Here is a 27,433-nt window from a genome sequence, read left to right as displayed (position 1 = left end):
CCATTTTAGCTATTACAAGAAATTGAATATAGTTCCCTGTCTTTGTTGTCATTTTGTTTTCTTTCAATTCACTTTATTGGGTTTTTTCCCCTAACTTTTTTAGGTAGATGTATAACTCCTTCCCTTCCCTTCCCTTCCCTTCCCTCCCCTCCTCTCCCCTCCCCTCCCCTCCCCTTCCCTTCTTTTCTAATATAGGTATCTCTTTTCTTTTCTTTCTTTTTTTTCCTTTCTTTCTTTTCTGGTATAGGTATCCATGGCTTTGAATTTTGGCTGTGTTTTTTAGGTTCCAATATGTAATATTTTCCTTACTATTTTCTAGAAATTTGTAGTTTTGATTTCTTTTTTAACAAGGTTTGTGATTTTGATTTCTTTGTTGTTGTTCTTTTGAGGTGGAAAGACCTTTGTTCCTTGATTTTATTTATTTTTAATTTTTTAAAATATATTTTTATTGAGCTATATAGTCAGTTTACAGTGTTGTGTCAATTTTTGGTGTACAGCATAATACTTCAGTCATATAGGAACATAAATATATTCATTCTCATATTCTTTTTCACCATAAGTTGCTATAAGATATTGAATATAGTTCCCTGTGCTATACAGTATAAACTTGTTATTTATCTATTTTATATATATTAGTATCTGCAAATCTCAAACTCCCAATTTATCCCTCTCCCCCACCTGCCCCCAGTAACCACAAGTTTGTTTTCTACACCTGTGAGTCTGTTTCTATTTTGTAAATAAGTTCGTTTGTCTTTTTTTTAGATTCCACATATAAGTAATATCATATGGTATTTTTCTTTCTCTTTCTGCTTACTTCACTTGGAATGGCATTCTCCAGGTCCATCTATGTTGGTGCAAATGGCATTATTTCATTCTTTTTTATGGTTGAGTAGTATTCCATTGTGTATATATACCAAGTATTTTTTATCTAGTCATCTGTCAGTGGACATTTAGGTTGCTTCCATATCTTGGCTATTGTAAATAGTGCTACAACGAATATTGGGGTGCATGTATCTTTTTGAATTAAGGTTCCCTCTGGATATATGCCCAGGACTGGGATTGCTGGGTCTTATGCTAAGTCTTATTTTTAGTCTTTTGAGGAAATCTCCATGCTGTTTTCCATAATGGCTGCACCAGACTACATTTCCACCAACAGTGTAGGAGGGTTCCCTTTTCTCTGCACCCTCTCCAGCATTTATCGTTCATGGGCTTTTGAATGATGGCCATTCTGACTGGTATGAGGTGATACCTCATTGTGGTTTTGATTTGCATTTCTCTGATAATTAGCGATATTGAGCACTTTTTCATGTGCCTGTTGGCCATTTGTATGTCTTCATTGGAAAATTGCTTGTTTAGGTCTTCTGCCCATTTTTGGATTGGGTTGTTTGGTTTTTTTGTTGTTGTTGTTATTAAGTTGTATGAGCTGTTTATACATTCTGGATATTAAGCCCTTGTCAGTCTCATCTTTTGCAAATATTTTCTCCTATTCCATCTTTTTGTTTTGTTGTCTTTTTGTTTTGCTTATGGTTTCCTTTGCTGTGCAGAAGCTTATAAGTTTCATTAGGTCCCATTTGTTTATTTTTGCTTCTATTTCTATTGCTTGGGTAGATTGCCCTAGGAGAACATTCTTGATTTTGTTTAAAACTTATAATTTCAGTGCATTGTCACCAGAGTGTTTGACTATACTATTATTACTTTTTGGATTTAATGAGATTTTCTTTATGGCCTTTCTTAAAGATTAATTATTATTAATGTTCCCTTCAAGACTTAAAAACTGGTTTTTTTCCTTGAATTAGAATATTGCCAATGGATAGTTATTTCTCCAATAGATATTTATTAATACCTAGGACATATACCTAAAATTTGATATTATAAAATCAATATTTGGGAATAATGTAAAACTGTAAAGCCAAGTTATAGACATGGTAGACTGATCTCTTATTAAGAGGGAAATTTTTTCTGAAGCACACCAAAATTGTGCACTTTCTATGCATAATTTCTGTATGTACAATAAAGAATACTTTAGAACTTGAACTGAAAACTTAATGAAAAATGAAATATTATAGATAAAATATGAAAAAACTAAAATCTATACTTTATGAAGTTTACAAACAAAATTTGAAATTCTGTTAGAAGAAGTGGGTCTTTTATTTAAGTGCATGTACAAAATATTTTTGTTTTGGCTCCAAGTATTTGAACAGTGTGGCATGATGTTGATTTCATTTCAATTTGACAGATTTAGAAATGAATATATAGGGAGGCTTAGCGGCCTGGTTTCATGATTCTTAAATGAAGCTCTTGTATGTTCCTGAGCTTTGCTTCTGTATTCTTTGAATTGCTAGTTAATGAGTGGTTTAATATCTCAGGAAAAAAACATTCTTTCAGATTTAATGAAAACTCTATTTTAACATTATCTAAAGATGTCTAACTTGCCTTGACAAATTGTGATATTTGCATTGACTTCTGATGCAAAGATGGATCGCTTCTCTAATTTCTTTTCTTTAATTAATTTTTGTGGTGTTTTTGTTTTTGTTTTTGTTTTTTTGGTTGGGGGGGTAATTAGGTTTATTTGTTTATTTTTAATGGAGGTACTGGGGATTGAAACCAGGACCTCCTGCATGGTAGGCACACATTCTACTACTGAGCTATACCCTCCCACCTGTAATTTCTATATAATATTGTGCTTTTGTTTTTCCTTTTTCTTTTTAGAATTTTTATTTGGCTGCTACCTTGAAATACAAGCCCTAAAAATGCCAACTTGTTTGGACTTAGAAGATGACCTGGATAAATGATAAAAATTAAGAAAGACATTTTGGTGAGTGAAACCTTATGTGAGAGTGGATATGATTCAGCTTAATTCCAAGCAATGGAACGACTCTACTAAAGTTACATAGCAAATAAAAATTCTGTTTCCTTCATTATCTAGAGTTTTGTCAAAGGAGAAGATAGTCCTTTAGCTAATTATGGGAGATAGCTGGGGTTAAGACCTTGATCCTCTTTTTCTTTCTCCCAGGAGCCCACAGACCTCCCAAGAGGCACATCATAATACTTAAATGTATTTTAAATACTTGGTTTCCTCCAGCACAGCACCAAACCCAGCATAGTTCACTGGGGCCAGTCAATTTTGTGAGTCATACCTGGATTGTTAGACTTAATTAGAAATTGAAAACTGATGGCCTGTGGGCCATGTGCAAGCTACAGTGTGCTTTGTTTACCCATACAGTATTTTCCAGAAATGTAAATCTATTTTAAAATTCGGAAATTTTACTAAATATATGGATTTTAGTCTTTTCTTGAAATTGACAATATGTTAGTCCTGGACTTGCACAACTCCTATCCCTTCAAAAAGAAAATAATAAGGTGGCGCGAAGTAGCAGCTACTCAGCATCAATGGGTATGCGAGTTTCCCATTGCCCAGACCATTCATATAGTATGTGCAAATGCATTTAATATCTACTGTCCTTCTCTTATTTATTTTACCTGCCTGACCCCTGTAAGTGTATGAATTTGTAATTTCTAAGGTGCATAATAGTGTCTCTCAAATAGCAGATAATACGAAAAACCTATTATTAGTCTTTTGTGTTTATTCACATATACATCTGAATATATATAAATATAGATATATAAAAATATATATAAGATATATTTAAATCTGAAAAGACTGGTGTAGGTAGCTAACTATATACAATATAGGTTATATAAATTTATATATTTATAAATACACATATTCAAACATATTTATTTTTAATCCTGCTATGATTTGGAAGATGTTCATAAGTAAGCTTCTAAGCCTTTCTGAGGTGGAGTTTTACCTTAGATCAGTACCATGTTTCTGGTATGCTTGCTTTTTCCTTTTTCAAAAAATATTTTAACACTTTATTATGATTAATTTCAAATATATATAAATATAGTACAAATAAAAATATAATGAACACCAATATACCCACCACCTATATTTAACCATTATTAATATTTTGTTATATTTGGTTAATCTGTTTATTTTTCCTCAATTATTTTAAAGTAAATTACAGACATGACATTTTACCTTTAAATGCTTCAATATACATCTCTTAAGAAACAAAAACATTGTCCTGTAAAACCATAACACCGTTATTATCACATGTAACAAAATTAGTAATAATTCCCTTATTATCCTAAAAATGTGCTTTACAGCTGTTTTTTCAAACCAAGATCCAGTAGAGGACTATACACTGTATTTGATTTTTAAGTCTATTAAATCTCCTCATGTAGAACAGTTTTACCCACCTTTTCTTCCCCCATGACCACTGACTTATTGAAGAGGTCAAGCCAGTTGTGCTGTAGAAATCCCATACTCTAGATTTGTCTAATTATTTCTTCATGGTGTTGATTAAGTTGGTCCTCTGTCTCCTGTTAAAAAGCTGTTAGATTCAGGTTAAACATTTTTGGCAAGAATATTTCATAGGCAGTGCTGTGCACTTAATATTGTACATAATTTCTGGTTATTTCTCTGTTAATGACACAGGTTGATTCTTGCGTTCAGCCAATCAGGTCCTTCCATTGTGAAGTTAGAGTTTTTCCTTTGCCAACCAGCGTTATCTGGGATGATACTTTGACATCATATGAATATCCAGAACTCTGTCAGTTTTTCTCATAATGCTTTATCCTTATTAACGATCTCTGCCTGAATTCCCTTATTAGAGATTGCAAAATTGTGATTTTTTTCTAATGATATTCTTTTATGTTCAAGTTGGTATTCTATAAAAAAAAGAGCATTCCTTCATCAACTAGAGCTATTTGGCTACCCTGAAATAATTACATTTGGAAATAAATTTTATTCTACCTTTCCAAGGAAAGGTAGAATAAATAATACACTTGGTTTTTAAATTTCTCCTGAATGTCATACTGTTTTTTGATTCTTTATAAAAGATCAAAAGCCCCAGGAAGAAGTGAAGTCAATAGGTAATCTGTAAATTATGTGGGTGAGCGAGATAACTGGTGGTTAATCTTAGCAAACCCAAAGAAATAGCACAAGCCATTGTGGCAGATGACCATAAGTGAGCAAATGAGTCTCTTGAGCTAGTATTCTGTTTTCTTGAGGTATCTTGTTCCCTCCTGCCCATATTTTAGGCTGACAAACTAAAAAGTAATTTTATTTAAAACTGGTATGTTTTTATTTCTAGTAATCTTTATTAAATACTTTATCCTCTTTTTAATTACTTAACTTTTATGCTACTTCTGTATTACTTGGCAAATAAATTATAGTTTTCACAAACTCTGGATTATACATTATTGATTGTGTAATTATACATTGTAATGCTTTTTGGAGCACATAAGCCTGTTTTTTTTTATTTATTGTGGTTTTTAAAAATATTTATTTATGTATGTATGTATTTATTTATTTATTTTAATAGAGGTACTGGGGATTGAACCTAGGACCTCGCATATGCTAGGCAGGTACTCTACCCCTGAGCTATGCACTCCCCCTTTGTAATGCTTTTTGTATCTTCTCTTTTCAAAGGTTTTTTTATTGTCCATTTGGCATATGCTTCTGGAATAATATTCACCATGGTTTTGGATGACCTTCCAAACTTAGAAGATATCTATACTTCCTTGTGTTCATCAACAGTGGAAGACTCAGAGATGGATTTTGACTCTGGGCTAGAAGATGATGACTCAAAAAGTGATAGTATTTTGGAGGATTCCACAATCTTTGTGGCCTTCAAGGGAAATATAGATGATAAAGACTTCAAGTGGAAATTGGACACCATACTGGAAAACGTGCCCAATTTGTTACACATGGGTAGTTTGCTTTTAATTATTATTCCTTCTTGTTACTCTTTTTGAATTGCCCTTCTGTGGTTATCTTGAGTTTTACAAAGTACAGCTGTGCCATACCAAATTGAAAGACTGATTTTAATTCCAAAATTGGAATTTTAGAATTCCTTTTTCAATAGAAATTGTGTTGTATTTTTGTTTTTAAGTACACGGAGGGACTGAACATCATAAAGCACTGCTTAGCATAGTAATCCTTAAGCAGTCTGTTCTAATGGATAGGAGTAATTCTTAAGAATAAATAAATTTATTTATTGTTTCTAACTCTCTGGTCTTTCGTTTCCTTACCTATAAAATGAAGAAGTTAGACTGGGTCTTTAAGGCCCCTTAAAGCTTATAAAAAGTCTTTTACTCTATGGTTCTACTGAAAATGTACTTGAAATTTGTACTCTTAAATTTTATATCAGAGGTTAACTGATAGCCTCCTGGATCCAGTCTACAGCCATGTGTTATGACCCACCTTAGTTTCTTGGGTTTTTTTTGAATGTTTGAATTTCATTGCCAGTGCTTTTTAAAAAATGAGATATTTTACATTAAAATCCAAATTGGATTTATCTTTAAAAAGGAAAGAATTGATAACATTGAGCTCGCCTTCTATCCCAGGTGGTGCTGAGTAGCAGCTGCCACTGAAGGAAGGCCCTCCCCTCACCACAGTTCCCACCTGGCCTCTTCACACATTTAGATAACCTGTTGTGGTCTTTTGGAAATTTGTGTTTTTCAGCTTTGGTTTAGATTTCTCCATCTTAGCTGTTTACCACAGTTATTTAATCCCTTCAGACATAGTACAAAGCCAAGATTTTATCCTTTTATCATAAATCTTGACTTGGTCACGTGCTAACTAGCTTTTTTAGGTTTTGAGGTCTTTTTCTTTGAGAATTGATGTCAGGAAAGCAGTCTTTCTTTTTTGAATTTTTTCACTATGTTGTATAAGGCTCTTTATAGTTATGGATTATTTATCATAGTACTAGAGAATTTTATGAGTTAAAGTTGCAATTGTCATCATAATCATAGTCATAATATATTTTAAGGTCTAGCTGGGCCTGAAATTGTTGATTGCTCATTTCTCTTAGCCATGTTTTTTTTTCTTGTTTTTAAATTGCTGAATCAGCTTATTGCTTTGGGAGGGAGGTAATTAGGTTTATTTATTTATTTATTTATTTTAATGGAGGTGCTGGGGATTGAACCCAGTACGTCCTGCGTGTTAGGCATGTGCTCTACCACTGAGCCATATGCTCCCCACTCAATTACTTTTAAAAACTCATCCTGAAGTTTGCATTGACTTTTCAGATTTATGTTGCTTTTCCCCTCAATTTGGTGTGCTTCAGTAGGAATTCTACTCTTGTTTAAAGTAGGGAAAGATTAAAAACCAAAGATACAAAGAATCAAAACTTAAGTCTTCCTTAAACTAAAGCATTTATAGGACATTGGAAGAAATGTTTGCTCCTTGTCTCTGTAAGTATCTTTCACAGAGATGCTCAGTGGATATTTAAATGAGTGTTAAAATTTCAAATATTTCATTTGAAGAAGTAAAATTGCTTAACGTTTTAGAAGGGAATCTACTATGTTCCTTTTTAGTGCTCTTTCTTTAACAAGTTTAGTGAATTATAGCTGCACATTCCCCAATATCCTATAATTGGCATATCTGCCATTTGAATTTTTATAGAATTTCACTTGAAGTTTGAAACTTCCGTGTACTCAGCTTCTCAATTCACGTACATTGAAATGAGTCCAGAAGTAGACATTATTTTATTAAACTTATCTCTCCTTTCTTCTCTCTTATGTTCCTTCCTGTCTTACTGCTTTCCACTTATTTGTGCTTATTGTATATCAAGTCCTGTGCTACGTTTTTGGCCTATATTATCTTACTTAGCATTCACAATCTCATAAAGTAGTCTTTTCATGGTTTTAGAGAAGAGAAAGTTAAGTTTCAGAAATGTTAATTAAATAACTTGTTCATGGTCATCCAGGTGCTAAGTGGTAAAGCTGGGATTAGATTAAAGTCTAACACCAAAGCCTAAGCTCTCTCAGCTACTTCAAGCTGGTGTTCTGCTTTGTTCTTTTACTTTGTTGTTGTTAATTCCATGTCTTCTGGTGGCTAAAAGATTACTAATGTTCTCTTTCTTTCACAATCAAGAATCCAGCAAGCTAAAGGTACAGAAGGTGGAGCCCTGGAACAGCGTGCGTGTAACATTCAACATCCCCCGGGAAGCAGCAGAGCGGCTACGGATCCTGGCTCAGAGCAACAACCAGCAGCTTCGGGATCTGGGGATTCTCTCCGTTCAGATTGAAGGTGTGTGTCTGGACCCAGATCACAGCAACAGTAGAATATGGCATGATTTATGTGCTGCTTTGTTCCTCTCCTCTTACGTTTCAGAATGCCAAAGTAGCTCATGTCACCTCTGCTTCACGTTGCTGTGCTTTAAAATAGAGAAATTGAGGCTCCACTTGGGTCCTGATATGTCAGCATCTATAGCCTCAGACTCCATTCCCTTGAATTTTGGTTCTGATTTTGGTTGTCAGTCTGTCAGACTTTGATTTTACTGGCAACCTGACTAGGGACTGATTTGTCTTTTAAATAATCTAATTCCAGTTGCTTCCTTCTACCCAGTAAGCCTTAGTGTTTATTTCTTTATTCATCCAACAGAGATTAGGAGGTCCTGAACAGTCCTTTTGTAACAGTATTCATTTTTCAAGTGTTTTGCCAGAGTGATCTTTTCAAAATGAAAATATGCTACACACAGACAGCTTAAAACCCTGATAAAGCTTGCTGTTATTCACAGAATGATAACCAAATTCCTTATCATGACCTCAGGCTTTGCATGGTCTGACTTCTACCTTTCTCATCCAGCCTTATCTTGTACAACTCATCCAGCCTCTCCAGCTTTCTTTTGGTTCCTTGAGTAAGCATTTCTTTTTCCTGCCACCCATCCTTTGCATTGATGTCTTCTCTATATGGAATGTTGTTCCCTACCATTCCCTTTTCCCTTAGTTAGGCCTACTCAGCCTTCAAGTATCAGCTTAAATCTTCTTGAGGATGTATTCTCTGAACTCCTTGATTAAGTCTGAGTCCTTTTTTATGTGCTCTCATGAAAGTCTGGATTTTCCCCTCAGATCATTTTCTCACACTTTGATTAAAGCAATAATTTGATTATTGTTTTGTTTCCCCCTTAGACTGCAAGCTCCAGTAGGGGCAGGGACTGTATCTTGTTTTGCTCATTGTTGTGTCTCTGCTTGCCTACGTACATGTTAAGGTCTTTAGTAAACATATATTGAGTGAAAGCAAGGGAAGTACATATATAATAGCACGACTTTACTTCAGCACTCAGAATACAATGATAAATAGTCCTTGCTGATATGAACTCAAAAGGAACTCATGCCCTTGGTAAAGGAGACAGACCTGTGAAAGATGTAAGTACCAAGTATGGGGGAGCACAAAGGAAGTTCTACCTTTGGGTGCCTAGTGAACTAAAACCCTCTTTTCCCCTCCTGTGTTGGTCCAGAGTTTGGCAACCAGTGATTTCAGCCTTCCTTTGCACTGGTGGGCCAAGCCCTTCTGACTCTTTGCTTGCTTAGAACTAAATGCTGCACAAAACCTCAGTAACCGAAAGAAAGGTCAGCATTTTACATATAGGAGTGGGACACATTTTGTGCAGTTAGGATTGTTGGTTGCTGTGCCCCAGAAAGGGCAATACCAACAAACAGATTACAATTTAGAGAGATTTCTTAGAGAGATTTATCAATTGAGAAATGGGGTAAATTCCATCATTTGATAAATGACAGAAGAATGCCTTAAATAATAACCAGTTTATTTTGAAAAATGTTGAATTATCTAATAAAAGTATGCAGAAATGTAAAATTAATTCATGACAATTTATTGGATATAGGATGAACTTTTGGGAAGAGTGGAAGTCAAACAACTATTGGCTATAACACTATGTAGGCTGTTTATAGTTTATTAATCGTATCTGTTCTTTATAAGAAACACATAAGCAGTTTCTTAAAAACTCTAAACATTGTATAGTTTCTGTTACCTATTTACCTGAGTTAAAAGGGCTTTGGAACCTTAAGTGGTAGTGTTTTCCCCTGGAGAAAGGAAACACAAATTTCTTCTCTTAATCAGGCCTACTTCCTACAAGTTCTTAAGAGGGTAAGATGCTGGCTCCCCTTTATTGTTATAGCCACAAATTAAAATACAAGTACCAGCAAGGTAACAAAATAGTTAACGTGCATTATAAGAATTAGGAAATTGACATATGGCAATGATTATCACATTACAGAAAAGAATTCTTTAACGTACATGTCCCAGGTGATTTCTTTTTCTCTCTCAACCCTCCCTGGGAATTCAGGCAAGAGTGAAAGTGGCAGCAGCTGTTGCTTTTATGAAACTGGTGATGGACTGATGCCTTTTGAGTTGTAAGAGGTGTTGCCACTGTCACGATGTCTACTGCCAGGATAGAGGGACAGGTTTTTCCCCTAAAGGTCTATTCTCCACTGAATAATACTCCCTGTACCCCTCCTTTGAGCCAGGGAGTTGGGGAGATGACTTTTTTGAGGACATTTTGTGACCCCGCCCTCCCCTTTAGATTCATGGTGATTTAAAGCAGGAGTCTGTGTAAAGGGTGAAAGAATACATTTTTTTGACTCAGTGGGCCAGAAGATCTCCATCAAGACAACTTACCTCTACTGTTTTAGTGCAAAAGCAGCCACAGGCAAAATGTAAGTGAATGTGGCTGTGTTCCAGTGACATTTATTTAAATAAACAGACAGCAGGCTAGATTTGGCCCATAGACCATAATTTAGACCCCAGTCAGCAAGGTTGGGAGCCAATAGTGTTCTCTTTATGTGTTCTTTGATAATAATTAGCCTATGTGCAGTTGGCAAATAGGGATATGATAGCAGTTTAATGTGGAAATTGTGCGTATTAATATGTGATTTTTTTTTCCCTTGGCAAGGAGAGTTAGAATAGTAGGCATGTAAGGATTATTATCCACAAGAAAAGCAAAAAAAAAAAAAAAAAAAAGCCTTTAGCTTAGTTGCTACCTAAATGGGAGCCCTTTCAGCTTTATTTCAGGAAAATTAAGAATGAAAAGTTACACTCAAGTACCTTCCCCAGAAGTGTAACCTCAGCATTGCATGGCTCTTGGCTTGTGACAAGTTTCACTTCCTCCCGTGGCTGCCACTGAGCTCCACCGTATCTGCATTATCTTGCACCTTTAACCAGGCATTTCCACTCTAGTGTTTTGGGGTATGTTGCCTCCACTAATTTTTTGGTTTTATTAGAACTCTGGTTACAAAGCTTCATGGTTTTTGAGTTTGCCCCAACAATGTTTTCCCCATAAAACCTATTATTTTAGTGTGAGATTTTGCAGAATGTGAGGTTTTCCAGAAATGTATTTGTCATATAAAAAAAGTGCCTATAATTCTTTGTAAGGTTATGATAAGATGACTGTTCGTCATATATTCAGTAAATAGCTAATGTATACCTGCCATGAGCCAGGTACTGTTCTTTGTTTAAAGGATATAATTAAAGTGAACATATAATTTATCATCTAAATTAGGATACTTTGGGGAGTAAAGGGAGGGTACTATTAATAACCATTAATTAACTATGAATAACTATCCCAGGACAGCAGATATAAAGGGGAAGCAGACAAAAAAAATAAGTGAATGAATAAGTAACTATAAGAGATGTCCTCTGAAGAAATAACAAGATATTCTGTCAAGAGTGACCTAACCTTGGATAAGATGATTGGAGGAGGTTTTTGGGGCACGTGACATTTAAGATTACATGAAAATTGAGAAGTTGGTTTACGTGAAGAATGCAGGAGAACTGTTCTAGGCAGAGAGAACAACATGTGCAAAGTCCTTGAGGTGAGAAGTAGGTTTGTGTTCCTAAGAAAGTAAAGAAAATTCGGCCACTGAGTCTGCCTCCTTATTACTGAAGGAGAAAGTAATGTGAATTGAGGTTAGAGAGAGAGGTAAGACCACACCTGGGCTGTCTAGTATGGTAACCAGAAGTCACATGTGGCTGTTGAGCAATGGAAATGTGGCTAGTCCAAACTGACATGTGCTATAAGAGTAAAATACGTACTAGATTTTGAAGGCTTAGCACCCCCCAAAAACAATGTAAAGTATCTCATTAAAGTTTTTTATATTTATTATAAATTGAACAAATATACATTGGATGTATTGGGTTAAATACAAATATATTATGATTAATTTCATTTCTTTTTACCTTTTTACTGCAACTTCTAGAAAATTTAAAATACCTGTGTGACTCATATTTCTGTTGATCAGTACTGGTCCAGATAGATAATTTGAGGCCTTGCATACCTTGTTAAGGAGTTTGGCTTTTATTTCTGAAACTGGGAAGCAACGGAGCAGTTCTAAGCTGAGACGTGACATGATCTGATGTCCATTTCAAGAACAGTATTCTTTCTACTAAAAGGTCATAGCAAGTTTAGTCTATTAATAGTTCTTTCCCTTTAGTGTATTCTCTATTCTCTTTGTCTTTATTCCTGGCTTCTGTAGGCAACTTATAACATCTTGTAGCCCCTTGTAATTGGTCCCTTACTGGTAGGATATTTGTTGCCTATGACCAAGCTACCTGCCTGGTTAAAATACTTAATACAGAAAGCTGACCTAGATAGTAGCAAGACAGAGGAAACTGCTGCACCCTCATTGACTTCCTTCTTTATCATCTGAATCTGTACTAAGGAAGAACTCAGATGAAGGCAGCATTTTAACTCAACCACAGGCTAGCTATTCTTTTATCTGTCCACAAGGTGGTGCTGTCTTCCAGGGTAACAAGAGTCAAAATTTGGAAATAAGTACAAGAAGCATCCCAAAACTTGTTTCCGAGAGCTTTTTATTGTTAGGCCAAATGAGATTTAAATTGTCTGAAACTTCAGCATCTACTCAATTGGAACACTTCTAGTGACATTACCTACCAGGTATTGTGAGGTTCAAATGAGATAAAATTTTGTAAGCAGTAAAAGTTCTATACAAATTTTGGTCTTATAAGATGTCTCAGAAGTAGATTAGTAGCAGCCTATGTATTCTTCATTGCATGAATTTCTCTGCTGCGTGGCTGTTCATATCGCACTTGTTGAAAAGAAAGTGGTACTTTGCTTACAGATACCAGTTTCCCCATGCCATCTTCTGTTCTTTCTCCATTATACCTATTTGTATTTTTTTGTTGATGTTGCTTTTCTCTTTGAATGTTTAAACTTTGTTCATGTTTGTTGTTAACTTTAATAAATATTTCCATACAGCTTACTTAGAATGTTTATTTACAACTAATTGACTACAGATATGTGAGTCTATTTCTAGACTCTGTTCTGTATCATTGATATATATGTCTGTCCTTAAGCCACTAGTACAACAGGTTAATTGCTATAGCTTTATAGCAAGTTTTAAAATCAGTTAGTATAAATCTTTCAAGTAGGATCTTTTTCAGAATACGTTTGACTGTCTAGCTTCTTTGCATCTTCAAGTAGATTATAGAATAAGCATGTCAATTTTTGACCCCTCCCAAAAAAAGCCTTCTGAAGTTTTTCATTGGAATTACATTGAATCTATTGTGTAATTTGGGAGAAAGTGCCATCTCAACAATACTTAGTCTACCAATCTATGAATATGGCATATGTCACCATTCATTGAAGTTGCTTTTAATTTCTCTCTGGAATGTTTTGTAGTTGTCAGTGTATAGATTTTACATATATTTGTTAATTCAATTTCATATTTTTGATGCTGTTGTAAATAGTACAATTTTTAATATCAGTTGCTAGTTGTGCATTGCTAATTTATATAGATACATTGATTTTTGTATATTTAGTGCATTCTCTTCATTCTGGCTAAAGGGAATACAAATGATTCCTGGTTCTGTGTGTGCTCTGAGAATTTTTTTTAATTGAAATATAGTTGATTTACAGTGTGTTAATTTCTGGTATACAGCAGAATGGTTCAGTTACATATATGTGTGTGTGTATATATTCTTTTGCAGATTCTTTTTTATTATAGTTTATTATAAGATATTGTATATGGTTCCCTGTGCTATACAGTAGGACCTTGCAGTTTATCTGTTTTATATATAGTAGTTTGTATTTGCTAATCCCAAACTCCTAATTTATCCCTCCCCCCACCTTTCCCCTTTGGTGACCATAAGTTTGTTTTCTGTGTCTGTGAGTCTGTTCTGTTTTATAAATAAGTTCATTTTTATCATTTTTTTTTAGAGTCCACATATTCGTGGTATCTTACGATATTTGTCTTTGTCTGACTTTCTTCACTTAGCATGATAATCTCTAGGTCCATCCATGTTGCTGCAAATGAAATGGTTTCATTCTTTTTATGGCTGAGTAATATTCCATTGTGTATACATACCACGTCTTCTTTATTTATTCATCTGTCAATGGACCCTTAAGTTACTTCCATGTCTTGGCTATTGTAAATAGTGCTGCTGTGAACGTTAGGGTGTGTATATCTTTTCCAATTAGAGTTCTCTCCAGATATATGCCCAGGAGTGGGGGTGCTGGATCATATGGTAACTTGATTTTTAGTTTTCTAAGGAATGTCCATACTGTTCTCCACAGTGGCTGCACCAATTTACATTCCCACCAACAGTATGGGAGGGTTCCCTTTTCTCCACACCCTCTCCAGTATTTATTATTTGTAGACTTTTTGATGATGTCCATTCTGACTGGTGTGAGGTGATACCTCATTGTAGTTTTGATTTGCATTTCTCTAATAATTAGTGATGTGCGCCTTATCATGTGCCTGTTGACTGTATGTCATCTTTGGAGAAATGTCTATTTAGGTCTTCTCCCATTTTTTTTTATTGGATTCTTTGGGGTTTTTTTTTTTTTGATACTGTGCTGTATGAGCTTAAATTTGGAAATTAAGCCCTTATCAGTTGCAACGATTGCAAATATTTTGTCTTGTAGTTCTAATTTCTGATCATAAATTCTCAAAAAGTAATCTAGGATTTTGAGGCTTTCTGAGAATATTTTCTTCCTTCACACACAGACACACACATGGTGAGCTGGTTGAAAAAAAAATATTCAGAGTTCCAAACTCTCTGCCTATGCTGCACATCATTAATACAGCCCAGCTGCTGTATTGTGAGAATTAGTTATGCTCCCGCTGTGCTTCACGTAAGTGAACCTGCTCAGATGAGTTTCAAGAAAGACCTGTATAGTATTGAACTCAACCTTTTTGTGGTAGTAAACTTACCATAATTCTTCAAAAACACAGAAAACTAAAGGTCTCACGTACCTGTTGTAAATAAAATTCACTCTGATGATTTCCTTTTTTAACCTGCCATTTTCAGGGGAAGGTGCTATCAACCTGGCTTTGGCTCAGAACCGAAGCCAAGATGTGAGAATGAATGGACCCATGGGAACTGGAAATCCAGTTAGGATGGAGGCAGGATTTTCCATGGCAGGTGGTCCAGGTGAGATCTCCCACTCAGTTGCATGACATTTTACTTGTTTCCTTTTTTGGCTTTATTTGCTAATGTTGTGATCATCTGTTTCCTGCAAGGTAGGTGGGGGTTCCTATCACACTTCTATTTACTGGTTCAGGCAAGTAAGATATGAATGTAGATTCTTAAGAGGCTAGAATCATGGAGCATGAAGCATATAGTCTTTGCAGACTTTTGGGTTCATGCTTAAAGGTAGATGAGCCCTGAGCCATGCAGCAAATATTTATTGAGTTCTCGTGTGTTAGGACCTATGGTAAATGTTGGAAATAGAACTGAATAAAATACCTTCTACCCTCAGGATGTTTATAGCATAATGTGGCTTTCAAACTCCCGCTTTCTCTGTGACTGAGAATCTGTGAGCTGAGAGTTCTTGTATGCTTATGTGGAATCTATAGAATTATGTGAAAGAATATGTGTTTTTATGTATTTAGAATTCGAGAGAGTTGTAAGTTATTTACTACCTTTTTTGGCAGTCCTGAAATTTCGTCTTTAGAGATTGAACCCAATATTCTAGAGATTGAACCCAATAACCCAGAATATTAGAATTGAGTTGGCTCTCTCATTTAAAGCTGAGGAAGCTGTGGAGCTCACAGAAAGGAAGCAATTTGACCAGGGTCAAGTAGCAGTGGGCTAGTATCACAGATCTGACTCCCAGGTCAGTGCTCCTTTCACCACACTAGTGGCTTTAAAACTTTTTCTGCTGTAGGACCTTTTATTCAAATAAGCCAGAAAAATCACAGGTGCTATGGCTTAAGAAAAGCATCTGAAACTATACCCAGTCACCTCCCCACCTTTCACAAGAGCTCTTGAAGAAATGCAGTAGAATAGAGAAGCTCAGCTTGTAAAGCCATTGTTCTGAACTGTAGCTGAAGATTTGGCCGTATAGAACTGGAATTCGGTTTTTATCCTGGCACTGCCATTTAGTGGTGTCCTCAAGCTGGTCACTGTACCTCTCCAAGCAATAGTTTCTTCACCTGTAAAATGAGATAATTGTGCCTATAATCTTTTGAGCTCATGCTTGAAAGTGAATGAATCCTGAACTATATAGCAAAAACATTTATTGAGTTCCTGTTATATATCACAACCTGTGTTGTTGGGCTGTTTCGGAGTACTATATAATAAATGTAAATACCCAACCTGGAAGCTATAATAGAGAGTCAGTAGATACAGTTTCTCCACAGAAGTCTGAGCATTTAGTGTTAAGGCAGCTTGATGAGAGATTATAGGTGACACTGTTGCCACTACTGAAGAACCAGGGCCGGAAGAGGAGTGAGTAGAGTTTAGCCAAGTTGCATATAGTTAGCGAAAGAATGCATAGACCTAGGATGAGACTCAGGATATCTGGGTGCTAGTCTCAACTTTTGGCCAAATGTCTTAATATTTACTGGCCTTGGTTACCTGTGAACACATTTAATTATGTCCTGAAAACAATGTTATAGCTCTCTTCCAGCCTTTGACCGTTAGGACTCCATTAAACCAGTATCCACACTAATTCCAAGCTCTCCTAGTATCCAGCAAATAGCAGGCATATTTATTAAGCATCTAAGCATTTACTACATGTAAATTATAGTGATGTATGTAGTTCATTATCAACAAAGAAAATTTAGAAGCTTTAGGTTGAGATTAGGTTAGACTGATATTTAATGAAGGACACGGATTGTGATAATATATATAATATAAAGTTTCAGGAATAATCAGTTAGTAATGATCTGTAGCCACAGTAACATTTTAACCCCTAGGTATCTATCTTTTACTGCCAAGCATACCTAGGAATGTTTTTCTCTGTTGCCCATTGGGACAATGGATGCAAACAAAATTTAATATTTGCTTAAACTAAACAAATTTTTCTGAGGAATGAAACCTCAACTACCTTCTAAAATAATAAATAACTTTGGAATTGTGTATCTAGAATGTCTTAGTCTATAAATTATTCTTAGCATTGGCAACAGAAAGTTGTCTGATAAGCAGAGGTCTTTTGTAATTAAAACCAAATTCATAGCTGTTTTTTTTTTTTTTTATAGCCTAATAGAACCCCAGGATTAATGAGGATACCATAGCAGTCATTTTGTCATGGTTTCTCAACCTCATCACTACTGATGTTTTGAGCTGGTAATTCTTTCCTGTGGGGACCTGTCCTATGCATTGTAGGATGTTGCAACATCCCTGGCCTCTACCTCTCAGATGTCAGTAGTACCATGACCCCTTCCCCCTAGTTGTTTCATCCAAAACTGTCTCCATACATTTCCAAATACCCACTGGGGGACAGAATTGTGCCCAGTTGTGAACCATGGATCTAGTCCAAATTCCCACATAGTGGTGGAATGTATTTTATAGTATCACTACTGAGCATGTAGCCAGCATGTGCGTAAACACTTCTGAGGATAGGAAGCTGATTGTAAGCTAAAAAAACCTGTTTTTTCTTATCTTCTAAGAACGTCCTTACACTCTAATTACCATCTTTGAAAAATGGGATGGGATTCCTCAGAAACAAATCAAATTTCAACAGGTAAATATTTATCTAATTGCCCTCTCCCAAATAACGAAACACCTAAAAATGCTGGATAAAATATAACATTTAATGCACAGCTAAGCTTGTAAGAAAGTAAGAGAAAACCCCAGAGCAAGAAAGAAGTCAGAGAAGAAAATTTAAATAGCAGTAAACAAATGAAGAGATTCTGCAGGGGCCAAGGATTTGAGTTTTAATGGCCAAGAGAAATAAAATATGAAGCCTTGCCTCAGGCTCACATAAAGAAGGAAGTTAGACTTCAGAAGTCCTCAAGAAGCCAGGAGTTTTGGTTAAACAGTAGATTAGAAAATTTTTATCCTCTAGCACAAGGAGACAAATGAAAAATGTGTCTCTCTTGATCTGGACTCTAGTTAGGGGATGGGGGAAATGGTAGTTGTGGACTTGTCTCCTCTGCCCTTATGCATGTTGGATGTTTAATATATTATTGAAATGACCAAGGAACAGCTAAGCTTAGTTATCAAGTGGTTCTAGACTGGCAATAATCATTGAAGCTCTCACCCCAAGCCATTGCAGACTTCTCATAGTTAAAGCCTACTATAAATGAGTTTATACTCCCAATTTATAAAATTTAGAATTAGACTACCTCCTACCTCCCTCCAGAATTCTAGATAATAGGAATATCCACATATTTAAAATTACGAAGATCATAAGAGAACAAGACCCTAGCAAAACTTAAAGAGGTGGGGAGGACAGAACTTACAGAAATTTAAAAATTATTAAAGTGAATAACTTATTTAGCAAATTAGAGACAGCTGAATTGGAAGGTGAGTTTGAAGAAACTACACAGAATGCAGCAGGCAAAAATAAAGAGATGGAAATATGAAAGAGGTTAAGAAAAATGGAGAAGTTTATATGTCTAAGAAGAGTTACAGAAGAAAAAGAGAAAGAAATTGAGGAGGGATAATAGTCAAAGAGAGAATAGCTGAAAATTTTCCAGAATTGATAAAAGACATGAGTTCTCAGATTCAGAAGTCCAGTAATTCTGAGCCCTCCAAATAAAAATAGATCCACATCTAGGCACAAAATTGTAAAACTACAGAACATGAAAAACAAAGAGAATATTAAAAAAAAAAAACCCAAAACTCAAAAGACCAGTTATTTACAGAGGAAAGATTGACTGTCAGACTCAGCTAATTACTCAAGGGCAACATTGGAAGCCATTAAACATTAGAATAATATTTTCAAAATGATGAGAGAATTATTGACAGCCTAGAATTTTAAACCAAGCTATACTATCAAGAGGAGTTTGAGATAAAGGCCTTTTTTAAAGAAACTAAGAGAATTTACTATTAACAGACCCTTGCTAATTGAACTGCTCAAGGATGTACTTCAGGAGGAAGAAAATTGAACCTAAGATGGAAGAAATAAGAGCTAAGAAGGAATGGTGAGCTAAATAATTGGTAAACATGGGGTAAATCTAAATAAGCATTGACTTATTTAGTAATAATGATGATTGTGTATTGTCCTTAGACTTTAAGTTAGTTACGTCTTGACATTTTAAAGATATTACTAAAATAATAGAAATAGAATGTATAACTTTTAAACTAGTAGTGTAGGGTTAGAAAGGAAAGGCATGATGAAAAAAATCGCTGCAATAAAATTCTTAGAAGTAGGAAAACAGCATAGAAAAAGAAGAGTAAAAAGCAGTGGTATCATAAAATGATAATCCAGAATATACCAGCAATTAACAATAAAGGTAAATGCATTAGAACATTGATAAAAAGAAAGTGGTTAATCAGGTTGAAAAATAATCTCAGATTTAGCTATGTGCTCTTACAGGAAACACATAAAATATAAGGTCTCAGTTCATAGTTAAAAGGATAGAAAAAAGATAATCCAGGTGACTATTAACCAAGAAAAAGGGGTATAATGATATTTTCATCAGACAAAGCAGATTTTAAGATAAAAAGCATTACTGTATAGGACCACTGTGTAATATAAAAGGAAAAATTCACCAGAAAGATAGCTAAAGTTTTGCTTTCTTAATAACCTAGTCTCAAAATATGTGAGGCAGAAATGGACAGAATTCATGGAGATAGCACATCCTAGGGGAGATTTTGACATACCTCTGTTGGTAATTGATAGATTGAGCAAAAAATTAATTAAGGATAAAGAAATAATATAATTAAAATAGTTTGATATAATGGATATATATAGAAACCATACACTAAAAATGAAAGAATCTTAATCTTTTCAAGCATAAGTGGAACATTTATATAAATTGACCATGTATTATTGCAAAAGCAAGTTTCAATAAATACCACATATTGGTATCATACAGATTATGTTCTCTGACCACAGTGTAATTAAGTCAAGTCGCTGGCCAAAAAACCCCACAAAACCCTAACTAAAATGTCCCTTGTTTTTAGAAATTTAAAAATACGATCTAAATACCCAATGATTTTTTTTTCCCAGTGATTTTTTGAAAAACAATCATGATGGATGTTAGAAAATAATTAGAAGGAAATAATGAGAACAGTACATATCTAAACTTGTGAAATGTAGACAGTACATCATTTGGAAGAAAATTTAGGCCGTAGACACTTATATTAGAGCAGAACATCAACTGAAAATTAACAAGCTAAGTGTCTGACTTAAGAATTCAGAAAAAGAACAGCAGAGTAGTAATTTAGGAGGAAGGAAATCATAAAGGTAAAAACAGATAAGTAAAGTATGAATTTAAAAAAACCAATAGAACAGAGAAGCAAAACCAAAAGATGTTTCTTTGAAAAGACAGCTAAAATTGTTGGTTCTAGTAAGATAAAGGAAAAAAAAGAGACAAAATCAATGTAAAGAATGAAAAAAGCGTATACTTTAAAACAGTGTATTTTATAGTATGTGAATTATAATTCAGTTTTTTAAAAGAATGGGAAGAAAGGGTATTCCATGAATAACTTTATGCTAATGAATTTTCAAGAATTGGCAAATTAACAGTTTTCTTGAAAATATAATTTAAAACTGACTTAGTAAGACATAACAAACTTGAAAAATATATCATTACTTAGGAAATTGAAATAATCTGTCTCCTTATGAGTCAGTATAACCTACAGGCCCAGATGATTTTACAGATGAGTTTTATTAAATATTTAAAGAACAGATACACATATTCTTCCAAGGTATAGAAAAAGGGGGAAGATACTTTCCAACTCATTTTGAAGTTGTTTTAATTTTGATACTAAAATTAAAGGACAGGAAGAGAGGATAATTATAGATGATTTATAGATGTGAATAGGGATGCTAAATCCTAGAAAGTCTAATAGTGTTAAAAATTAGATAGGGAGCAAGAGGAGTTCTCAGACTGCCAGTAGGAGTATAAATTGATAAAACCACTTTTGAGTGCAGTTTACTAATATCTAGTAAAATTGAAAGTGCTTATACTTTAAAACCTAGCAATTTTAAGTGTATAATCTAAAGACACTCTCACATGTCCACAGGCATACGGGACAAATACATGACATTGCAAAATTCTAAAAGTTAGTATTCATCAGCAGGAAAATGGATGTATGAGTTTCATAAAATGGGGCACTACTAGAGCAGTCAAGATGGATAAATCTCTAAAAATAAGTGAAAAGGGAAAGTAAAGAAGAATACATGTAGTATGGTGTGACTTATACAAAGATCAAAGGTATTTAAAAATGCCATGCAGGTTACTTACATATGTAGAAAAGGTAAACATGCATGGAAATGTTAATTCCAATTATAAGATAAGTGGAAAAGAATGGAATGAGCTTGTGGAGTAGGAGGCTTCCTACTATACATATCTATGTATATATCTGACAGAGATAGGGTAAAATATTTAGGTTTAAATAAGGTAGTTGATGGTGTAAAATATTTCCATACCCTCTTACATTCTTGAAATATTTCATTAAAAACAAACATTGTACCAATTCTAGTACTCTGTTCTAGGGATTTTTTTTTTTCTCTAGGATTAATAAGGATGAGCAGCCCTGCCACTGTTATGATATCCCAAGGTGGAAACATGTCATCTTCCATGATGGCACCAGGCCCCAATTCAGAACTGCAGCCCAGGACTCCTCGCCCTGCTTCTCAGTCAGGTATTGACCTCCAAGCTTTGAGAATTGAAGAGGCTGAACTCCCTGTACAGATCATTACAAAATTCAGCTGTCTCCGAGCCAAATTCCTAACTGCCTATCTTAAACGCAGTCTTCTTTACAAAATCTGCCTTAATTTCTTCAAGCTAAAAGTCATCATTTCCTTCTCAGAATTTCTCATTATCAGTTATACCCCAACATTCCTGAAAATGTATTCCTTGGCCTGCCTTTTCCTGCTGCTCCAAGACCGAGAATTCTGTAGTGAAGTAAATTTGGTTAATGTAGCCTCCCTCCTGGGGATTCCAAATTAACATATTGAAGGCACTGAAAGTCCTCCAGTGAAGAAATTTGTCTAAGGTTATTAGTTCCAGTGTTTCTCAAACCTGACTGACCATATTTTGTTTTATTATGTTTTCTTATAACACAATGAACATAATTCCCCAGAATATGCTTTGGAAAATACTTTTATGGTTGACTCTTTTTAGACAAGATTCATCTTTCTATCATCTTGGTCGTTGTTTTACATATAGAAAGTGCTCACAAACATTTCATTGAATGATACCAACAGATTTTATTCTATGTTTGTAGAATTACCAAGACTCATGCTCTAGGATCTAGATTACAATAAATTAATTATTGCTTTGTTGACTGTCTTTAAACAGATGCAATGGATCCACTCCTCTCTGGGCTACATTTACAGCAGCAGAGTCATCCCTCAGGATCTTTAGCTCCCCCGCACCACCCAATGCAGCCCGTCCCTGTGAACAGACAGATAAACCCAGCTAATTTTCCCCAGCTGCAGCAACAGCAGCAGCAGCAGTTGCAGGCAAGACCCCCACAGCAACATCCGCAGCAACAGCCACAGGGAATTCGACCCCAGTTTACTGCCCCAACTCAGGTGCCTGTTCCTCCAGGCTGGAACCAGCTGCCTTCTGGAGCCCTTCAGCCTCCTCCAGCCCAGGGTTCTCTGGGCACAATGACTGCAAATCAAGGGTGGAAGAAGGCTCCCTTGCCTGGCCCAATGCAACAGCAACTCCAGGCAAGACCATCCTTAGCCACGGTACAGACACCTTCCCACCCTCCCCCTCCATATCCCTTTGGCAGCCAGCAAGCCTCACAAGCCCATACAAACTTTCCTCAGATGAGCAATCCAGGCCAGTTCACAGCTCCTCAGATGAAGAGCTTGCAGGGAGGGCCCTCCAGGGTCCCAACCCCCCTGCAGCAGCCCCACCTCACCAACAAGTCTCCTGCTTCCTCACCCTCCTCCTTCCAGCAGGGATCCCCTGCATCCTCCCCAACGGTTAACCAAACTCAGCAGCAGATGGGACCAAGGCCACCTCAAAATAACCCACTTCCCCAGGGATTTCAGCAGCCCGTCAGCTCTCCGGGTCGGAATCCTATGGTTCAACAGGGAAACGTGCCACCTAACTTCATGGTGATGCAGCAGCAGCCACCAAATCAGGGGCCACAGAGTTTACATCCAGGCCTAGGAGGTGAGGAACACTGAAGCTATTTGTGTTGGTAAATTTACTGGAGGTAGACCTTAGTAGAACTTCAATTTTTAGAGTTAATGGAGGGAGTGAAATAAGGATATATTTATTTGGCTTTGTGGATATAGTGATGACACTTGTATAACTTAGTTAACTTGATATATTATGCAGATCTTACTGGTTATATTTAAGCTAGCCCTCTGGATTAAAATGCAGGTAAAATCCAATATAGAGATGTTCATTTTGTTTTTCAAAATATTTTTGCTTGATCTTGTACTAGTAAATTAAAATGTCCGGAAGAAATGTGATTTTATTAACAACTTAAACTGCTCAACTGTTGAAAAAATTAAGATTATGTAATAGCGCAAAAATGAAAAGTTAAGTATAGGATTTTGTTGGGGAAAAGCCCTTCTGGTTTTCAATTTTGATAATCCTGGTTAGTAAAATAGCATGGTATTTGTTAAATTTGATTAAAGTATTAAAGGGGAGTAAGTTCAGAAATCATTGACTTTTATAGTTTGATAATGCCAATGCCTGCTCCTTAGAGAGGGAATTCCACCAGTTATACCTAAAGGAGATTTATTTATTTATTTTGTAAGGTGCCTCTTGTATGAAGAAAAAGCAATGGAGCTTAATGTGTGAGAGGTAAAACGATTACAGTAAAACTTATCCATCTCCATGTTTATTATTTATTCTTATTAATCATTGATCTAGTGCACATGAATGTGCTTGGAGCTTTTCAGTAAGGTATAGAGAGTGTCAGTAATACTGTCATCTGATAAACATACCCCCACCAAAAGACACCCATTGCCTACCCAGAAAAAAACCCTTGCATCTGTAGTGCAACATAGCAAAGGCATGTTCCCATGATTTCTGGTGAAATTAAGTTGCTCATCAGTCTTTTCACTCTCTTGTAATTACTTTTACTGACATGCAGGCTATAATATTTGAGTCCTAAGAAGCTTTTAGAAAATGCAATAATGTTTCAGCTCCAAACTTCTCTGTTCTGGGCATCTAGCCTTGGATCAGTGGAAGCTGGGTAGTCCCTCCTGCAAATGTGATTACTGATTTAATTACAATGGAAGCATGCAAATGGGGACTTGTCACTGCTAGAAAGGACAAATGCATATTTGTCTACAGAGTGTTTTTCAGGACACTGAAAATTTGGCCCTTAAATAAAGGGACTAATACAAAAAATTTAAGTGAGCTTTAGATCTTGATGCTTTCATAGAGCAAATGATGTGCTCACCTAGGTGATCTGGCCACATCCAGGCCTACATTATAAATAATGAGTGAGTTCTGAGATTCTCCTTATTATAGATTTGCTTTCTGAAATTAATTTAAACCTTCCTACAAAAGGAAATATTACTGTAGTAAGATTCCATTAGAGCATGATTCTTGGTACCATAGCTGTCAGAATTGCAGCAAACCTTATGAGGGGAGGATGTAATAATAAATTTAATATAGCCTGACTTTGAAGCTCCTATGAATTGTTTCTGATCTCTTGTCTCTTCCAAAGAGACAAGCACAATATTGGGGAGAAATTTTCTGCAAAGGAAATTGTCATCCATTTCCCTCAATGGGAAAAAAAATCGCCTATCTTATGCTTAATATCAGGACCAAGGTCTTTGTTTTATAGTATTTCTTATCAGTTTGTTTGAACATTAGAGAATTTAGCATATTCCTTTGGTACCTGTGTTAAAGTATGTAAAGTTGTATTACAGAGAAGTGAGCCCTAAACCTTGCTGTGACGTGGCCTCAGATCACATTTAGGGAGCAGATTGCCATCTTTTCCTTGGCATGTTCTAAGTGTAAATTTTTTAGTATTTCTTTTTCATTTTGACAATGCTCATGTAAGAGATTGTGTTGATTTTTTTAACCATCTTTCCCAACCTTATTATTAAAGATCCTACCAGTGTGACAGAGAGCTAAGCCAGTGGAGACTTCATGCAGCTCATCCTTCCTTATTCATTCCACATCTAAGCAAGAGTATAAATTTTCTAGGTAACTGCCTTACTCATTGTTTTCTATTAAGGAATGCCTAAACGCCTCCCACCTGGCTTCTCAGCAGGACAGGCCAATCCGAACTTTATGCAAGGTCAGGTGCCTTCGACCACAGCAACTACCCCTGGGAATTCAGGAGCCCCTCAGCTGCAAGCAAATCAAAATGTCCAGCATGCAGGTTTGTTTTCTGATTTATTTAGCCAGCATTATTGAGCATTTTATGGTAGACAACGAGGATGTACAGAGAAATATGTGTTGGTCCTTCTCCTTAGTTTCAAACCTATAAATAATTATTCTTGCAGGGCAGTAACTAATATATTGAAAGTAGGTAAAGTGTCTGGGAAATCTGGAAACACCTAAAGAAATGAAATGAAACTTGCGTTACAGCTGGAGTCAGCAGTTTCTTTCTTTTCCTGAAAAGAACTGGATGGCAAATATTTTAGGCTTTGCAGGCTATATGTTCTCTGTTGCAACTACTTAACTTTGCTGTTGTAGTGCTAAAGTAGCCATAGACCATACATAAATGAATGAGCATGGCAGTGTTCCAAACACTGTTTATTTATAAACTGGCAATAGGCTTGATTTGGCCTATGGGCCATGTTTGCTAACCCCTGAGTTAGTGAAAGGGCAAAAGGTGTTTCTGGCAAAGGAGATGATAGATACAAAGGCATGGAGGCACATGACGTTTTGAACAACTGCACCTTTTAAAATCTCTGTATGGTACATTTTAACTTTGTTTATGTTGAATGTCTGAATTCTGGTTTACAATGTGATATTTGAAGACCACACTTTAATCAATACAGATTTAATGCCAACAGTGTATTGTACATAAGAAGAAACTTTGGAGGACAAATAGTGCAGAGCAGAATGGCTAAAAAGTATCTGTAAAGCAATATTGTACAAACCCAGGCTTCATGTTTCTGGTTGCTTGGGTACCACATGACTAATCCTTTTACCTTTTCTCATTCAAGCAGTTTGCACCAAGGTAGCACAAATATTTTCTGCACTCCCACCCCGACTTGGAGTTAGTTATATGGTTCCAGCTTTAATTGTAAATCACTAAGGAAGGAGAACAATTTTGACTCAATTTAAAAAAAAGTTCAAACTACCTCTTGAAGGATGAGGGAAGGATAGGGCAAACTGCGTGACCTTCCCTATCTCCTAATGCGAAACTGAGCTATGTGAATTCATGTTTTTTATAGGAAGTTTTAAAACAGTGAGAAAGTCATTCATAATTCCTCCACATAAGCACAGCTGTTTTGTGTTTTTATGTGGTGCCTTCCACATGTACATATTGTTTTGATTTCTTCACTTATCCCATCTAAGAGAGCCCTAGTCTGTCGTTTTCTGTTTCTTACCCTCTTGTTAGCTTTTACTTCTTCATGTTAAAAATACTTGGTCTGTTTGTTATTTTCTCTTGCCAACTGGACTTCAAGGGGTCAGGGACTTGGTCTGTCTTCTTGTTGTTACCTCAGCACCAGAAATGCCTTATGTTTATTAGGTACTCAATAAATAATTGTTGATTGAATGAATATACACTGGTATAGTCAGTGTATATAGTGTATGTATATGTGTGTGTGTATATATATATATATATATATAGTGGTCATGGAGTTCAATTTAAGAGTTTACAAGGCTGGTTTAGAAAATCTTCCTTAGGATTCAGGACAACTCTCGATGGTATGAACAAGGGACAGTTTGTCCCCTGTCTCCTTGACTGGAGTATGGACTGGCCTGATAACATCATTGTGGCTGCCACTTTCTAATTTCCATTTAAAAATGAAAAATAAAAGGGAAGATAAAATAAGTTAGAAGGTTATTCAGTAAAAAGGAAGAGATAAGCAGCTATAGGAAAGTCCCAAAGACCCAACAGTAAGTAAACACTGCAGCAAGCCAGGTGGTGTTCTTTGTCTAAATTAGAAATAACTAAGAAGAATAAAATATGTCCCATGTGGTCCACCAGCGACTGCCACAGGGGAGGGCCACTGAAGTTTAACATCCTTTGTTGAGTATCCTCTGTCTGCAGCTTCTGAATTGTCCATCAGTTGACTTCCACCAGAGGCTC

The 27,433-nt window shown here is 35.7% G+C and overlaps 2 protein-coding genes across 12 annotated transcripts in view; one reads left to right on the top strand and one right to left on the bottom strand.

Annotated features, from left to right (window-relative positions):
- Nucleotides 1–27,433, bottom strand: part of LOC116658005 (60S ribosomal protein L29-like) — an 801,314-nt gene that overhangs the window by 307,262 nt on the left and 466,619 nt on the right. The window lies entirely within an intron of this gene.
- The window catches only part of NCOA6 (nuclear receptor coactivator 6), an 86,632-nt gene that overhangs the window by 31,787 nt on the left and 27,412 nt on the right, over nt 1–27,433 (top strand). For 8 of the 11 annotated variants that reach the window (XM_032462155.1, XM_032462150.1, XM_032462144.1 and 5 more), the window contains 7 exons: nt 2,710–2,815; nt 5,501–5,782; nt 7,949–8,104; nt 15,143–15,265; nt 21,749–21,877; nt 22,537–23,367; nt 25,400–25,546. In XM_032462155.1, coding sequence (XP_032318046.1) covers nt 5,548–5,782; nt 7,949–8,104; nt 15,143–15,265; nt 21,749–21,877; nt 22,537–23,367; nt 25,400–25,546 — 1,621 coding nt within the window. In that variant the 5' untranslated portion in view covers nt 2,710–2,815; nt 5,501–5,547. Of the gene's footprint in view, nt 1–2,709; nt 2,816–5,500; nt 5,783–7,948; nt 8,105–15,142; nt 15,266–19,115; nt 19,207–21,748; nt 21,878–22,536; nt 23,368–25,399; nt 25,547–27,433 lie in introns of those variants that run through there. The other 3 variants (XM_032462152.1, XM_032462151.1, XM_032462154.1) reach the window with 3 other exon arrangements.

This window comes from Camelus ferus, chromosome 19 (assembly GCF_009834535.1).
Source record: "Camelus ferus isolate YT-003-E chromosome 19, BCGSAC_Cfer_1.0, whole genome shotgun sequence".
In the NCBI taxonomy this organism is placed as follows: Eukaryota; Metazoa; Chordata; class Mammalia; order Artiodactyla; family Camelidae; genus Camelus; species Camelus ferus.
Note: the sequence above shows the minus strand (reverse complement) of the source record. Positions and strands in the feature narration are given on the sequence as shown.